Here is an 18725-nt window from a genome sequence, read left to right as displayed (position 1 = left end):
AACAGTTAAAGAGCCAAAGAGGCCTGACCTGCTGAAGCAACTTTAGATCGGAAACATGATTTAATTTACATGTGTCTGAAAAGATAAACATTTGTTTATACAACAGTCCCATTTAATGTTTCATTTTAACTTTTCCTTATCAGCTTTCAGACTCAATTACCTTGACCATGGTCACACTGCCAATTTGCTAGGTTAAATCTAAAGGACAAAAGAGAATTGTGCACTTCTACATTTTGCACTGTTGCCCGATTTTTAACCAAAAATTATTCTTTATTTATTTGCTTCTTTTGGTCATCTAACAAGACATATATTTATTATTGCTTTTTGTTTTATCTTGTTTTCCTAAGCAAACAGAAAAATCTCACTAATTTTAAAAATCTTTCTTCATAGGAAGTAGGTGACTTATGTCTTGCAATTTATTTAGTCATTTGTTTCTCCTGCTTCCTTTTTTCTATCAAGTCATCAAATGATGCTTTGCTTTGTATCTACAAAGATCTAGGCAACTACTACGGTAAAACTATAAGATTATCACTTCAAACTGGTGAAGTGAATTGCAGAGAATCACATCTATATGGGTACATAGCATCCCTTTTCATCAAGAGTACATATACTGTAAAAGCAATTGAAGCTGTTATTGCAAATTGTGGTGCTATATATAACATATTGCTAAAATATCATATTGATGTGTGTGTATTTCTTTAATAGCTATTTCACATATGATATGTTAACTTTTTAATTTTTGTTATTTGCGTTGTAAAAATCTAAAGGAGGAAATCAAACATATATTCCAATGTATTATGTTTTATCCTTGCCAGGGAGCTGAAAGTGTCTATAAGCCAAATAATCACTACCTAGAAATTAATACATTTGCCAAATATTGCATTCAATAAGAATGCTTTAATATAACAAACAAATTTCTTACATGTCAATAATGGTAACCAAATAGAAAAAGAAAACTGAGCATAGAGTGTTGTATGATAATATCTCAGAAAAAAATACCAGTTTTTGAAGATTGAACTGAATTTCATGATACAAATTGATAGTTGTTATGTTTGGTGAGAACTTTTTGGAATGAGAATATTGTACTCAGAGCAAGTACTGTTAATTAAATTATTTAGAAAATGATATTATTGAAGATGATTATTTGCAGGAGGTTTGTGATATTCTTATGAGATTATCTTGGGGTCTCATAAATAATACTTAACATGAATTACAAATAAAATGATGTTTCAAAAAGTTTTCAAGAGGACTAATAGAATGGGAATAATCTGAATCTGAAATCTCCAGATAATATACTATAGCAATGCTAAATTCAATTTGAGCACTTTTACGTTCATTTTGTTTCTAATATATACAACCTGGATTGGTGTAGAAAACTTGGTAAAGGGTAAACTGTTATAATAGGGATTATATCTAATTTACTTCAAATCCTAATGACATTTTAAAATCAAATCACTTGAGCTGAAATGAAATAAAAATTTAAGCAATAATATCCTAATATTATATGATCAACTGTGGTGTGAGGTTTTTAAAATTGATTTCTGAAGTTTGAAAGATGACAAAACTCAGATGTTCATATCATATTCAATCCATTTAAAAAAATAAAACATTGATGTTGTATGCACTTCAGCTATTGCATTTGAGTAGAGTAGATGAGCAAAGAGTTGGCTTAACCTGGTGTTGTAATATTTTAAGTTGTCAACTTCTCTCCTTTCCACGTTCTCCTCGGTCTTTTCTTTGTGTCATTTGTGAGTGTAAAGCCCACACCCATATCCCGTCTATGTCCATGTGGAAAAGGAAAAAGCATCTGGAGGAGGGAATGGGTAGAATTTTATCAGATACTTCCAGAGGGAAGGGGACTCCACCCTTCTGAATTCCTGCCACATGGCTGGAGAAGAGCAAAATTAAGATTCATGACTAATGTTGCTCAGAATCTCCAAAGGTGGTACTCATTATAATTATTGGCAGAATAAATCACAAATACAAAAATCTTGGCTTCTCCAATTTGATTCCCTGTGTGTCCTCCAACAAATGAAATTCTGATCCTCATTTTTACTCACATAGCTGTGTGATATTAATTTTGGCAGTCTGAGGCTAAGTGCTAACTTCTATGCTTCACATTTACCTTAAATCTCAGCTATTCTATCATTTGAATTCTCAGCTATAATCAGTTGATGAAATAAGAGGGTATACAGTTGTAGAACATAAGTTGTACAACATAAAGGATACAGAGGCAATTCTTATATTGCTTTAAAACTTTGCAAGGGCATGTCCGGAAGGCATGAAAATGCATACTGGAGATTTCCATAGTTTTAATAGTTTTACAGCAAATCCAGCCTTTGTTATAGTGATGTATTATTAATAATGACAGGTTTTAGATTGCTACAGCTAGGGCTCAATGGTATTATAAATTGCTATTATGGAAGATATCACATAGAAATAATATAAGACTTGTATGTTGTAGAAAAGTGTTATTGAGCAAAAACCTATACACAACAAGATTAGACAATTGACTACAGAGTTTTGGGTCTCTCTCTCTCTCCCCCTCTCCCTCCTCTCTCCCTCCTCTCTCTGTTTTCCCTCCCCCCTCTCTCTCACATACACACATCCAAACATGTACAGATGTACATACCAACAAACATATAGTATTTCCCACATTAGTTCTAATTCTATTTCCCAAGACTATATGGTTGCATCAGATAGTAAGCTGTACTTATGGTGAACATATGAAGGCAAGGAGGATTTACAATTCTGCTTAAAAAGTGTGAGTCATTGCCTTGCTTGCACATGGTTTGAACATGAAAAGCAAAAACAAGATTACAATGCAATTTATTTCATTTAAGAGCATTTACAATGCAATAAACATTAGTGTATACTTATTCCACTCATTCTTAGGAGGATGAACAGCTTGTAATTATTTCATCAAAGATATATCTATCATAGTCACAAAATGATTAACTAAGAAATGGGTAAGGGTGATTTGAAGAAACATAGATCTTCCTTAAAAAGAGAAAAGGATCATTTTGCAATTCATCATTTTTCTCTTTTGTTTGCTTTTTCTTAAAATGCAGCTCTCATGAACATATGCAGTTTGATCTAATTCTGTTAAGCTTTCCATTTTCAGAACCGGAAAAAAGGCAGGTGCACCACATAACATCCTGTGCATTTAATACAGCCAGTATCCTCTACCTGTAATACAGATGACTGATTTGAAGCATACACCTAAAGAAGGGCAAGCAAATTTTCAGGTTCTAAAGCTATGTATGAAAAAAATCAGTCGTAGTTCAAAAAGCCATGGCAGGTAAAGGCAGATGTAGTGATTGTTCATCTGGTTTGTTTCTTTCCCTCCTTACAGGAAAGCTTTATATTGTAAATAGCTGTTGCAAAGGGTCAAGACAAATGCTGCAGGTGTAATGATTCTATAGCCACACTCAAAAGGATAGAACCAAATTGAAATATAGTGGTTAGTACCAGTGCTGGGATTCAAAATTTTTTACTATTGGTTCTGTGGGCATGGTTTGGTGGCTGTGGCATGGCTTGGTGGCCATGGTTTGGTGGCCGTGGCAAGGGAAGGATACTATAAAATCTCCATTCCCTCCACACTCCAGACGATAGATACTGCAAAATCCCCATTCCCTCCCGATCAGCTGGGACTCGGGAGGCAGAGAATAGATGGGGGCAGGGCCAGTCAGAGGTGGTATTTACCAGTTCTTTGAACTACTCAAAATTTCTGCTACCAGTTCTCCAGAACTGGTCAGAACCTGCTGAATACCACCTCTGGTTAATACGCCAGAGCAGCAAACCCAAAGTTCATGGATTCAAATTCAGCCAGGCAAAGGAATGTTGTATCTGAAACTGATTCTCTGGTGGAGTGGTTGAGGAACAGACAAAATTACACAGAATTTTTCTGACTATTGTGGAATCTCGATCAAATTGAACACTCTGAGAATGAAGGAGACTTGTGAAGGCTTGATGTTTTTTGTCCTTTGTAAGACAAATTCTACAATAGCCAGAGCAGATTGGCTGCACCTAGATTTTTTAAAAAAATTGTATGAGAGCCAGGATTTTGATGCTAAAATAGGATTTCTAAGTTGAGACTTGAATGTAAATACAATATTTTGCCTCATACTACCTAGACTTCCTCTTTAACTGACAACCTCTTCCTTTCCTCAACAAGTATAATAGCCCTATGGTTTCTCTTGCCCCTTTTAAGGAAAGCAGAGAAAAATCCTTCTTGACATATAGTTGATGAAGGATTAACATGTTTTTCACATTCCTTAGTTACTCTTCATAAGGTTGTCTTTAAAGGTAAAATGTTTATAGTAATAACATTTATTAGGGTTATGGTTAAGGTTACAGGAAGCATTTTTATAATATAAAGTAACCCAAGGTGATGAAGATACTTAATACTCCTTATTTTCCTCACAACAACAATCTTATGAGGTGGTTTAGGCTGAGAAAAAAGACTGACTGAAAGTAATCCAGCCTGCCTTCAAGCCTAAGATGGGATAGAACTCAGTTTCCTGGTTTCTAGCCTAGTGCCTTAACCACTTTATTTCTGTTTGTAGAAATTTGATATTAAATTTAATTAAGTTCATCTTATGGAGTAAGATTCTCAAATAAACAGAGACTCTCAAACCATAATTCAAGTTTTTCTTTTCAAGGATCCAGGGAATTATAGCCATTAAGGAATTATTTGCAGTACAATATAGGTTTTTCTAAGTTTTCATTTTGCCAAGTCTGTATATTTGAATAATGTATACTACGTTGAATTCTGACCACAAAGCTGATTTGTTCTTTCCATGACATCACCCATCTGAGAAGGTTTACAAAGAACCAAACCTTCAAGAGTTAGCATATAGTTCATGCGATCCCCTAGAGAACTGTTCTTCACGTGTCTTCTCTGGAGCGGAAACATAAACAGAGTAGATGAGCAAAGGAGCTGGCAAAGAAGTTGCTCCAAACAGTATTCTCCTGGGAGACAGCACTGCACAGGAAAAGGAGGGGGGGACCCTCTGGAAGAATGGTTGACATCAGAACAGGGGCTTGACTTCCTGAAGTCCATTCTCTTGATGTCATTTGGTTTTTTTAGGGAAGTGTGATGGATAGATGAGACTGAATATGACCCGAAATCTAGATACATTTCTAATATATTTTTATATTTTATGTGGCATAATTATATGCTTACCCAAGGATGTACTTTTATAACCTTGGTGCCATAACAGAAAGGATTCTTTTTTGCACTCTGTTAAGGTTGTATGGCATATAATCTATTGCCATCTATACTCAGTGATTCAGGCCCTTCATTTAGAAGTGAGTCAATGAAACCTGAGTAGATATTCTTTTAGATGAGTAGGCTTAATTTTCCCATTTATTTTGTTCAACAGCTTGGGTGCTGCTAATAGTGTTGAACCTGATGTTTTTTGCATGAGTTTATGACTGTTGTGGGTGTGGAAATTCTTGTATTGCAGTTGCTGTAATCTATATTCAGGGCTTTCCTGTGGGAGGCACAGGGACAGAATGTTTATTTGAGCATATTATACACATACAGCAAGAGAGCTTGCCACATCTCATGTTAATCTATTGTTCTCCATTGTTTTGTCCACAGAAGCTTTATATAAACCAAAGTGTTTGTGGGAATCTGAAGTACTAAAATAACCATTAGTGTTATATTTTAATGTTGTTGCCTTGAAAGATATTGATCCATCATTTGAAACACTGCATTTTACCCAAATGTGAGGCCCAGTATAATTGCTCCCATCCCTATTGAATAGGCATTGCTGCACTCAATCTCCTCTGAAATAATTACCATACAATTGAGCAGGCCATTGAAGCATCTGAGCACTGTATTTCATGCCACAATCACACATAAACTACGTGGGATATGTAATTCAAAAGGATCTGCCCCAGATCTTCAAATATTCTTTTAAACTAAAAGGACATCATATACTCTAGTGAATTTAGTTCAGCAGAATTATTGTTTGGTGCTCAAATAAGTCCCTGCAATTTATTTATTTATTTATGTATCGACTATGTTTCTAATGATTTTATTTGAAGTCCCATGTTGTGTCTCAAATGTGATCATATATTATGAGACTGGCATTAGTAAGACTGAATGCAGTGCCTCAATACATATGCTTATGTACTGGATACGACTCTTCTTTTTTCTAGTAGACCTAATTCCTGAATCTTTTCTGATAAATTTGTTTCCTTTTGGGCCATGGTGATACTTTAAAAACTGGAAATTCTAGGTTATTTGCTAACTGAAATATACAGGTAAGCTTGAACAAACAAAGATAATCAGAGCACCGCCTCAAGGACAATGATATTCAAGTAGACCTGATGTCCTTCTTTAAAAAATATTATGGACCCACCAGATCTTAATTATAGTTCTCAAACTAGTTAGGGCCTTAACCCTGGTATGGTTCAATACACTTCCATTAATGATCCTGAAAGGGAGGTACAAAGACATCCCATTTAAATTCAGACTTTACCCACGTGCAGTCACCAAACATGTTTTACTACACTGTACATTTTTATGTTGACATTCGCTGCTAACCCTGGTCACTCTGACCAGTGTTATTTTTAAAAAATTCTTTCAGATTCAACTGATTCCATTTTGCCAAGATTTTGTCAACTTACATATAAGATATAAAGCAATTTGTCTCATTGATCTGTTTACCTAAATGATTAATCAATATCAGTTTTATGTAAATAAAGTGTTTTATGAATTGCTTATTGAAATAAAGATCCTCCTCCTGCTGTAAACAAATTTAACAGAAAACTTTTTTCCTACTATGTAAGAAAAAATAGATGAGATACTGAACTTTTGACTCTTTATTACATTAGATGAAAATGCACAGCACTTGTTTTAGCTGTTAGTTACAGTTTTCTCTGCAGTTAGTCTTGTGCTTCAAGCAAACTTATCTGCACTTGAATTACCAACAAAACCTATTTTAAAGACTGGTTTTTCTAATTAGTTTAGACATACTTTGTATTTAAGATAAGCATAGACTTTCCATGATACTATTTTAAGTCTCAGCCTAAACATTGTGTGTAGTTGCTGGTCAAGTCCATTAAACCATCAAGCCATTGACACCATTATAAATTATGGCATTTTGATCATGCATTCACTTCTTGAATCCTGTTTTTGTTTTAATGTATCTTTTAAGTTTATCCTTCCATGTCACCTGGAAAGGGTTACATGCAGTAGTGCAATTCCTATTTTCTTCAGTTCACAAACTATAAGATTTGACCCAGGGCTTTCATCTGCAGTTTACTAGCAAAAGTAACTCCATTGAGAACTGAAGGATTCTGCTCTCCTCTAGGTAAGATGCCCAATGCAGACTTATGCTGAACTAGAGCCACAAGTATGCTAGCTTACTTCATGGGACAAACTGTCCATTTTCAGAGCCTTACTATCTCTAGATGAAGTCATTGTTTCCTAAAGAAACATGGCAATGATTTTCGGATTAAATCCTCCTTTCAACTAATATTTTTGCTGGAAGAAAGCCTTCTGAGAAAGGATAACTATTCTTTTGAGTACGTTTATTCGTTGTTAAACAAGTCACCATGTCTTGTATTATTTTAAAGGGTGCAACCAGATGAAATAGCATGAGATCCATGGCTGGATCTCTCTCTTTTTGACAAATGCAGCTGTGAGTGAACCTGAGTCAGATTAGAGCAGTATACACCAGAAGAGCTTTAGACTTTTCAGTTGAGGCTTTTCCCGGTTTCACCTCATCCGCACAGACAAGCACAAACTTATTTTCCCCAAAGCAGAATGGAAACATTTGATTTTGTAAACAGAACACATAAAAAGAATAAGCTGCTCCCTTTTTAAGTGCTATGGTGGTCCTAATGTAACTAGAGGGCCCACAGCTGTTTTTTAAACAATCAATGGAACTGAGATCTTGGTGTTCTTTCCTGCCACCTCAACTTGTGCCTCACAGATGTGTGAACATGCCACTAATGACACCTCTCAATTTCACTATAACATTGAACACAGAGCAATGCACTTTTGTTCCCTCTTGTGTGACATCATCACCCTAATGATGCTGAATGGGTCAGAATGTTCTGCATTTTCACTTCAATGGTTGAACCACCTCTACCATTTGTTTGATTTACAGCCACTACTAAACCTCAGCTTAAACACGGGACAATCCACAGTTTGGGTTTCCCGTCTAGAAAAAGACAAATCCCCTTTTCCAAGACTTTCCTTTTCTTGTCTTAAAAATCAAGCAGGCATGCAGACAAAAATGATCGAATTTATATACATTCCCAATTTAGCACATTCATTAAAACAGAGAAGGGGTCAGGAATGTTTAAAGCAGTTTAAAATGAAACTTAACCACAACATTTACTATTCAAAATTTAGGGGACTTATCTACTTAAATTCATTAGGAACCTTAACCTCACAGAACAATTCCTTTGATTTCTATAATAATAATAATAATAATAATAATAATAATAATAATAATAATAATAATAATAATAATAATAATAATAATAATAATAATAATATATTTATTTCTTAGCCGCACCCTCTCCCGAAGGACTCGGGGCGGCGTACAACGAAACATACGAAATAAATATGTAAACAAAACAAACATATAGCAAAGACATACACTGAAACATACACAAGGAGGAGGTCGATTGATAAAAACAATTAAAATACAGTATATAAAACCCCTAGAAATTAAATATAATTAAAATACCCAGTTAAAAACCCGTCAGGAGCGATATGGTTAGATCAAAGTTGAGCCAGGCCAGCTGCTTGGAATAGGTGGGTCTTAAGCTTAATACGGAAGGAGCGGAGGTCAGAGGTATTCCTAATATCCGGAGGGAGGTCATTCCACAGGGCTGGGCCCGCCACAGAGAAGGCTCTACTCCTAGGCGCCGCCCCACGACATTGTCTAGCGGACGGCACCTGGAGGAGCCCCTCTCTGTGCGAGCGAATTGGTCGCAGGGATGTATATGTTCTACAACATATCTAATCATTACTCGTTTCCACACTCTTGAAAATGCAGATTTCTAGTGGGTGGGAAGAAGGAAAATTTAAACTGATCAATCCACCACATGGATAATCTGATATCCTGTCTTCAAGGCAATTCCTACAGTACTAAGGGACAGGAAAATCCTGTGGGTTCATGAAGATTTGAGAATGCCTGAACAAATTATTTGTCTTCAGATGTGGTCAACCAAACAGAGAAGGGAGTCAGAATCTGCCCCAATGTGCAAGTTTCATTTAATCTGTTTCTTTCTAGTTTCTCTTTGTGACAGAGACAGAACAAGCATTGTTATTGAAGAATGAGAGAGGGATCATGATTACAAAGTATTAAAATAATGGGAAGAACACAGGTATTTCTTTCTATTTTTCATAAATGATGATTATGTGCCATTAGGTCTTTTTTTTTTACTCCTATCATCCATATAAATAGATTTTCTCCATGACAATATATTCCTAACTTGGTCTTTCGGGTCTTCTAATGATGTGTTCATTACCACTGTAGCAAAGTCCATCCACCTTGCTACTGGTCGTCCTCTTTCCTTTCCTTTCATCTTTTCCAGTATTAGAGCCTTCTCCAGAGAGATAGGTCTTTGCATAATGTGTCTAAAGTGGGATAATATGAGCCTAGTCATTTGAACTCAAGGGAGAATTTTGTCGTGATTTCTTTGATTATTCATTGGTTTGTTTTCTTAGCTGTCCTTGGTATTCTCAACAGTAAAGTTCAAATGTGTCAATACTCTTCCTATCGTGCTTTTTTCCAAATTTCACTTCCATGGGATGTCACAGGGAAAACCATGGTTTGCATGATTATTATCTTTGTAGGCGTACATAAGGGTTTTTTAATCTTTTCCGAGGCTTTCATGGCTGTTCTACCAAGGGCTAGTCTTTAGCATATTTTTTGACTTCTTGTCCCTTAATGGTTGATCCTAAAAGGCAGAAGTTAACTAGTAGGATTTAAATTTTATTCATGTTATATTTGTAGTATACACAAGCTTCTATTTTGTTTTAAGTTGCCATCAAGAAGCAGCATATAAATTTAATACTAAATCAAATGAAAACTATAAATCTGATTTTTTTTCAGTATGCAAGTAGGTTATATTAAGATGATTTGTAATTACTATAAATTCAGCAGTTCAAATGTAAATCAAGCACTTAGTGAAGTGTATAAAAATGAGCATGCAAATATCACATGTCTACAATTTGTATACGAATACATGAATGTTAGTTCTTTTGCAAACTGGAATATCTATACAAATATCCTTTCATGCAGTGAATACAAAATAATGTCTGGCCAACACTATGGTGAACTTGCAGCATTAATACACACATCCTGAGCTATGTTATATGAGACATCAATTACTCTGTTTCAGGCACTTGGCTCTAAACATTTGTTCTAGATTAATTTTAAGATAATCCAGAATTCTTGGCAATGGGAACATAACCTTTTGCACAACATAATGTTCTTTTAATAAGGCTGATGGATATAAATATACACCTTGCCCAAATCCTGGAAAATAACTGATTTCTTGTTCTGCTTCTAGCCTTTTGACCTGTAGAAAAAAATACCATGATTAAAATTCCTCTAAAACATACTTTCAAGCAATTTTAAAGGAACTTGGAGAAGTATGGCTCATGAAAGGAGCACAGGAAAATTGTCTGCTTTCAGAAACAATAGTAGCTCATAAATTACATTAGATATCGGTAATATTTTCACAAAAGGGAACAAACAAAGCTGTTGTTGAATGTGGATTATAAAAATAAAGATTTAAAACTTGTTCACTTGTTATCTCAGTTTCAAGTCTGTATTGACTTTTAAAGAAAAAATATAACCACAATAGTTTGAAAGTCTGAAATTGTAGCATTTGTTATTAGAATCAACTAATTTTTTAAAAAGGTTTTTGAAAGCTCAAATGCATTTAACTTAAAATGGCAAAATAATTAGGAATTAAGGTATCAGTGTTTCATTACTGGAATTATAAATGGAAATATTATCTTAAATATTGCTTAAAGAATTACAAAGAATTAGGTTAGAGATAGCTGTCCAGATGTTGATAAACTCCAGCTTCTATGAGTTACTGCCAGCAGAGACTAAAGGGCTGTAAAATTGCAATCCAGCACTACTGTGAATAGCTCAGAACAATTTTTCAAACAAAAACAGCATCAACTACTAAAAACATCTGTATACAAATGCATGTTTTGTGATATGAAATATCTATTCTAATACAGAACTTTCTTGCAAAAAAAATGAAGGTTATGTATGTGTGTGCGTTCACATGAATGCTAATTCAGTTACATCTTTATTCTTTAATTCTCTAATTTCATTTGTGTCCTGCATCATAAATTCCTTAAACTAGCTATCTTTCATTCTTCCAGCATTTTTTGTTCAATCCTACCTTGAAAGCTTTCCCATCTGGTTTCTGCCACTATCATCCTCTGAATGGCCCTTACCAAAAGTATTTTCAATGCCCAACTTCCCATCCAACTGTTCTCACTCCTCCATCTCAATAAGATCTGTTCAGTCTTTGATATAGTTGGTTATTCTCTTCTGTTTGATTTCCCACTTGTCCAAATTCTTCAAAGTTGTCTTCATGATTTGGTTCTCAGTTGGTTCTCTTCAAGTCAAGATCTATCTAATCAAACTTTTACTGTTTTCAAGATGACCCATGTTTTCTGTCTTTGATTTTTCCCTCTCAGATCTCTGTACTTGGTCCTTTGATATGACTTTGACCTTTCAGGAGTATGTTGGATGATTGCATTCCAGATGTAACTGGGTCAGAATAAAGAAGTGAGCAAAGCTAGGATAAAAACATCTCATTTAATTTAACTTTAATTATTTACAATTAATGTAATTATTACCCCAAGATGAAATAATTCACTTCTTCTTTCATATAATGAATTGCATGTAGGCAGCACACTTCTATGGCTTGAGAAATCACAAAGAGTCCTGACATTTTACCCCTGCATTAGCAGTGATATTGTAATTTTCAATGCAATATGTTCCCAAGTTGTTATTATCAAGGACTGCTTTCATTGGTGCTCTGATGCCTAGGCAAGAAGCTTCAACTGTCTGCCTGACCTTTCCTCCTGATCTCCCACTCCCAAATTGTTCAACTGCAATGGGAGAAAATGTACATGTGATTAACTTTCTCGATATACAGTATCTTTCTACATGTGTATATTATATGCTTGTAGCTTTGGAAAGTACATGATCTCTCCTGCTGAAATGTAGATATATCGGTTCTTTATAGTCTAGCAAGAGAAATATACTGTATGTTGGAAAATATAGTTCCAAGTAGCATCCAAAAGTAAATCAGAGTCCAAGGCAAAGTATTGCTCAAAGTTCCAATTTATTAAGAGAGCCATGTTGGCACATTTAGGTAAACCTGAAGCTGAAAGCTTCCTGGTTTTCCCCATCCAGTTGAAAGTTCAAGATCTTGTCCCACACCCACAAGTCCTTCACATGGTCCAATCTCCCACTGCCATGCTGGCTGTTCCACCCATCCAATTCTGGTTAGGTGCAGAGACAAAGGATGACCTTGGTTTTCTAGAAAGAATTTTGTTGTGACTACATAGTATGAGACTCCTTACAATTCCCCCTCCCATTTTCCCACAATAAAAAATGCATAGCAGAATAATAGAAAGTATGGCAGGCCAAAGAACCAAAAGAAAAGATGACTGGAGGCCTGACATAGTACTGCTCCCATTGCAATCTCCACTTTTAAATCATTCTTCCTACTCACTGTATGACACGTAGTTCCATTACTGCAGAAGGAGTAATCTGCCAAAGTAGAGGCATTTTAGGTTTCAAGGGCTACACTTCAGGGGTACAGGAAACGGTTCCATGGAATTATAGTTGCTTATCTGCTTTTCTATTCTGTTACATCCCTTCCTGTAAATTTTAATCATCCAAAGAGCTTCTGCTCCACCCTTTCATCTTTTGTATTCTAGAAGATGCTGACCTGGGTTAGATACTCCTAGAACTGCCTCCCTGAATGCCTTCTTGTGTTGATTCCCTCCCTAAAATTCCCTCCCTGAAATTCACATTTTCCTCTCTTTTTTTCAGAATAACTTTAATCTAAGCCAATGTACAAGCAATTAAATTAATAGCCTGTCTTTTCCAGATTGATCGCTCTCTCCCCTTCCTGCTCCCCCAATGCTTTCTTGTTTATTTTAAATTGTGAATCCCTACAGGAATCTGTCAACCTTCCTCTTTGTAAATTCCATGGAATTCTATTTAAATACTACTGTACTGAAATGCTCATCGTCGTGACCTTTAACTGGGTGCAACAGAACATTATAGGGCAACAATTTTTTGAACTAAGGAACCTTAAATAGGCTAACTTACAGAATGTGACCAAAATCTGGGACCCATTATTCTAGAAGGATTGAAACTGGGAAAGTTGTGGCTGCTTCAGTGCTACTGGATGCTGTTGTTCTGCTTTGCTTCTGCTATATTCACAGAACTTCCTTTTCAATGTTCCATGACAGTTTCTCAGTAATGGGTAGGGAGGGAGGGAGGAACAAAAGAGAAGGAACGCACGTATATTCTCTCAACCCATTCCACTACCACCCCCAAGCTGCCCTGATCTCTGCCCACAAACTTTTCCTGACCTGCCCTGTCCCCATGTACCTTTTCTAACCCATGTAGAATCTCCATCAGGCATGAAATCCTCTTACCTTTGCTACCGGTTTGGAACTGTACTGAATAACTATAAATATTTTACATTTCTTTCCTTTTTTCATTTTTAGAAAATCCAGTCTCTGGTGATGAAAATGTTTCAATTTCTCCAAATACTACCATTATTGCTGAGAAGTTGACGACAATCATTACTCCTAGTTCTGCTTCTGCAATTACCTCTTTAAGCTCTACTGTTACATCACTAGAAGGTAAATTGGCTTTAATATTTCTATGGAACTGGTTTGACTCATTTAATCATTTATGATAAAAACATAAACTTCCTCAAAGTGTTGCCATTTCTGTTTTCCCAGTTTTCCTATCTTTTCTCGGACAGCTAATATTCTGACCTATTCTGACCTGGAAGAAAAAAAAAATTGAAATGTAATTTTCATTGAATAATTAGTGCAATTTCCCAATTTTTCAAGAAACTGTTCAATTTTTAAATTCCTTTTATAAGGAATGAGATGTTATAAGTGTACTTTAATTTTACCTCTAGACATCAATTTATCATTTCCCTTCCCAATTCTAGACTATTATTTTAAATCAATTTTTAAGCTGGTATTAAAATACTTTATAGGGTGGCTCAGTGGCTAAGATGCTGAGCATGTCGATCAGTAAAGTTGGCAGTTCAACAGTTAGAATCCATAGTGCCGCATAATGGAGTGAGCTCCCGTTACTTGTCCCAGCTTCTGCAAACCTAGCAGTTCGAAAGCATGTAAAAAATGCAAGTAGAAAAATAGGGACCACCTTGGTGGGAAGGTAACAATGTTCTGTGTGCCTTTAGCATTTAGTCATGCTGGCCACATGACCATAGAGATGTCTTCACTTTGAAATGGAGATTGTCCCCTAGAGTCGGGAATGACTAGAATATATGTATGAGGGGGAACCTTTATTTTTGCCTAAAATACTTTGCTTATTATGCAAATGTATTGTTAAACATCTGAAATGTTTGGATCAGGTGTTACTATCATAGATCAGTTCAAAATAAATTCAAAATTAAGACATACCACTCCTAAATAGTGAGTAATGAAAATAAACAGCAGAGTTCACAACTGTGAATCCTAAATGTGAGTAACTATTTTTAAAAAATAGAATAAAACTAGCAATAAACAATCACTTAGTCTGGAACAATAGATATTTAAAACATGATTATTAGTAAGATACAGCTAATACTGCAGGTAATAGGACAATATATTTACCGGTAGATACTTAGTTATGTTCAGTAAGACAAAGTTCAACTGATCAGATAGCAATAGGTGAAGAGAAAAGGAGTGACTAGAACATTAGTCTAAAAATGGAGATAACAACTCCTGATATGAAATAACATAAAGTGAACAATACAATGCTACACAACTCAAGATGGCTTAATATCTGTATTGTTCCTGTGCCAGAGGGGCTAGTCTTTACTCAAATGAAATGTCTTTTTATCTTCCCTCAGTGACAGCTGTTGGGAAGGCATTAAACCTAGCCAAAGACAAAAATCTCCTAAATTTAGAGACCAATATTTCATTAGGTGTTAAGACATTCAAAATTGAAGGGTTGGACAATGAGTAAAAACATACAGTTATAGCTAATTGGTTAGAGGTGGCCACTACATGAGGGAATCGGAGATGTAATTGGTTGCTGTGAGAGTATTTATTTATTTATTTATTTATTTATCAAAATTTATAGACCGCCCCCTCTCTCCGGAGGGACTCGGGGCGGTGTACAGGCATCACATTAAAAACAGATACAAAAGATAAATACCCTTAAATATATTCCCTTAAAAGCGAATTAAACCTAAATTCAACTGTACAGAATAATAAAAGTTAAAATCAACTAAAAAACATACCCCTAAAAATTTAAAAATACAGACTTGAGGGACTAAAATTGGTAAAGGGGGAGTTTCCTTGTTTTCCACTTTTTTTCTCTGTGTGCTCTCTGTGATTTACCTCATGATGTTCCTGCTTTGTTGGCTTACCTGACGATGCCCCTATTTTCCTATTTTATTTATTGTAAATATATTTATTTATATAAAAATGCTTGCTCGTGTTAGCATCTATGACTCCATTTGGACACCGGCTGCACAATTCCCTGACATTAAGATATTATGCTGGTTAGAATGGTTGAGAGAGATTACTCAAAATATATTTAGGTATGGCTGACTGATGCATCTGAAACTCCATATTAAAATGTGCTATTTGAGATTATTAAGTGCACACTAATAGCCCATCAATTTACAAAAATGTGAAAGCACAGCTGCCAGTTCTTTAGATGGTGTGGTTCTTCATTCACATTAAGTTCTTTCCAAGAAGTTGGGATGTCATAATATATTAGCCTAGTATATATGCAGATCCAAGAAATGTGGCTTTTTGTAATTGACAGATGGAAAACTTGTATCTTGATCCATTTTCCCCTCATCTTTTGCAGAAATTGATCATGTAATCATTTTAAAAAATTGACCATGTATGTATAAATTGATCATGAATTATTATTATTGGTAGTCAGCCAGATGTTTAGACTGAATTTGGCATTTTGATCTACCAATCAATTCCTTTATTTTCTTCCCAGAGACGTCAAGTAATCCTACCAAACCAGAGACATTTGCCTCCAGCATACCCACAACAAACGTAACTTCACCAAATACAACAGCTAAGTCGGTTACTACACAGTGGAGCACACTATTGACTACTAACAATGAGACAACAACTCAAAATTTAAGCTCAACATCGCTTCTAACACATGAACCTACTAAGCCAACAACATATAATTCCACTGTTTTTCTTAATACAGCCACGACTGAGAATAACAATCTGATGGTAAGTTTGTGAAAATTTGGGATTGTTATAAAAAAGAAGAACTATAATCTCCTTTATTGGGACATTATTGTAAATCAATGATTGGTTTATTGATCACTCTCATCAATGCATTAATTTCAGATAAAGTGCCAGCCTTTATTCTTCAGCTTCCTAGATGATTCTCATAGGTGCACATTTATTTCTTTGAATCTCACTTAGGCTATTGTTCTTATTTCATTTTATTGAGGAAGAGGGTGCAAGAGAATAGATGTGTTTATATAACTTTTTTCTCAGCAGAGGAAGCTCCAACAGCTGATTGGCAAACTGCCCAAAGCACAAATGTGAAGGGAAGAGGGAACATAAATGTACAACTCCCAGCTGTGGTCTTCTCTAATGCGCTTTCCCACATTCAGGTTTTTAATAGCATTTGACATTCAGACACTGTAGTGTTCTACATGACCATTTTACTAGCTACTGTTTTGTTACTATTTTGTGTTCAGAAAATGTACATTGTCACACAATCTCATCTTGCTATATGAAAATGTATCTGAGTACAGGTAACACTCAGATAACTAATTCAGTTATTGCATAAACATTTGCCTTAATCTGAATTTTCATTGACTCTGTCCTCAGTATTGGAATTACAAAGCCAAATATTCCTAAAGCAGAAGTAACTGATACTAAAGTAACATATTCCTTGATACTGACCCTTCTTTCATATATCTGATATGTTGGATTGCCTTTGAGGAAGTTTACCTATGATTTCAAGTAGATAGTTCAACAGATTTATTTGGTTTGCCATCTACATTTTAGGTTACCCTATATTCATCAATGGTCTTTTCAGCCATGTAATGCTATTTGTCTGATGGAAGCATATAGGTTTTTGAATTATGTCTCCTTTCAGAAAATAGTTGAAAGTTTTCTAACATTAGAACTGTGAGAATATTTCCTAAGTTATTGCTTTTTCAGGAGGCAACTGGACTTTCTTGTTTTTCCTTTGAAATATTTTTGCTTCTCATCCAAGAAGCTTCTTCAGCTCTGATAGGGTAGTGGGGAATGGAAAAAAAAAACAAGAAAGTCCATACTCCACTATCCAATCAGAGCTGAAGAAGCTTCTTGGACGAGAAGTGAAACGTCTTCAAAGGAAAAACAAGAAAGTCCAGTTGCCTCCTGAAAAAGCACTTTTGGGACAACCATGACTGAGAATCTCTACAGAATTTCCTAAGATAATTATCTCTTGCATACGTCTGCCAGCCTGAACTTTGTAATTATGTTCACAGATATGGTTCAGTGTGTCCCCATCACATAAGGTGAACTAGTATTTCAGAAACAGTCTTCTTGATGTTGGCATTTCTATTATAGAATAGCCTTCTCAGAGATAGTGGCCTAACACCTTCTTTGTGGTCATGTTTATACCAAGTTGCTGGTTTGTCTGCTTAATACAACTATTTGTTTAAAATCACATGTAAGCATGAAAAGACCTTTTTAGTCATTTCTGTTATTCTTTGGGAATTATTTTTTCCGCAAGAAAAAAATATTTGTGCTTGTTTCTGTCACATTTTAGCAATGTTTATTCTTTGTTCTTGAATTATTCAGTAAGCACATATCAATAAAAGAAAATATTTGTAGCTCAGGGTTGAAATTAGGTTGGTGCTCTCTGAACTTAATCGTTTTCTTGCAGAGGTTTCATTAGCTAAACTGGGTAACATCATCAGGCTAGTACTGATGATGTTACATAGTTTGGATGATGAACCATTTGCAAGACAACAACCAAACTGAGAAAGCACCAAGAACCTTTCAAGCACATATTAATTAATTGGTGGTTTCACGGAAATGCAATTAGCAAATAAAATAGACAAATGACACTAGACAAAGGGAAATACAATGATACACTCTTTCATCCTTTCTTTTTCTAGTTCAATATCACATGTATGAAAATCAAGCAGCTGTCTCCTGCCACTGAAGTGGTATGCTTGGAACTCCATGAAGTCCAATCTTGTGTAAGTAGACAAGAAGGAGAAAAGGCATTCATTATAATAGAGGTTTTGCTTTGCTTTAAGATAAAAAATTGAGAAGGGAATTTCTTGGTGTAGAAGATCCAACATGGAAAAGTAAAAAGTGATCGTTATCCTCCACCCATCTTTAAAACAATAGGTGTTCATGCATTCCATTTGTTAAATTTATAAGTTGTCCAATGAACTCTATCCAGCATCACATCAAGCACTTTTTCCACTATAGCATGCATAGTTGTAAGATAAAG

At 35.2% G+C, this 18725-nt stretch overlaps 1 protein-coding gene across 1 annotated transcript in view; it reads left to right on the top strand.

The window, feature by feature from the left end:
* The window catches only part of CD34 (CD34 molecule), a 35521-nt gene that overhangs the window by 3138 nt on the left and 13658 nt on the right, over positions 1-18725 (top strand). Inside the window, exons 2-4 of the mRNA XM_081948046.1 lie at positions 13760-13897; positions 16239-16486; positions 18382-18465. Coding sequence (XP_081804172.1) covers positions 13760-13897; positions 16239-16486; positions 18382-18465 — 470 coding nt within the window. The remainder of the gene's footprint in view (positions 1-13759; positions 13898-16238; positions 16487-18381; positions 18466-18725) is intronic.

The sequence above is a fragment of the Natrix helvetica genome (assembly GCF_964273705.1).
Source record: "Natrix helvetica genome assembly, chromosome: 3".
Lineage (NCBI taxonomy): Eukaryota > Metazoa > Chordata > Lepidosauria > Squamata > Natricidae > Natrix > Natrix helvetica.
The sequence above is the reverse complement of the archived record's forward strand: the minus strand, read 5'-3'. Positions and strand labels throughout refer to the sequence as shown.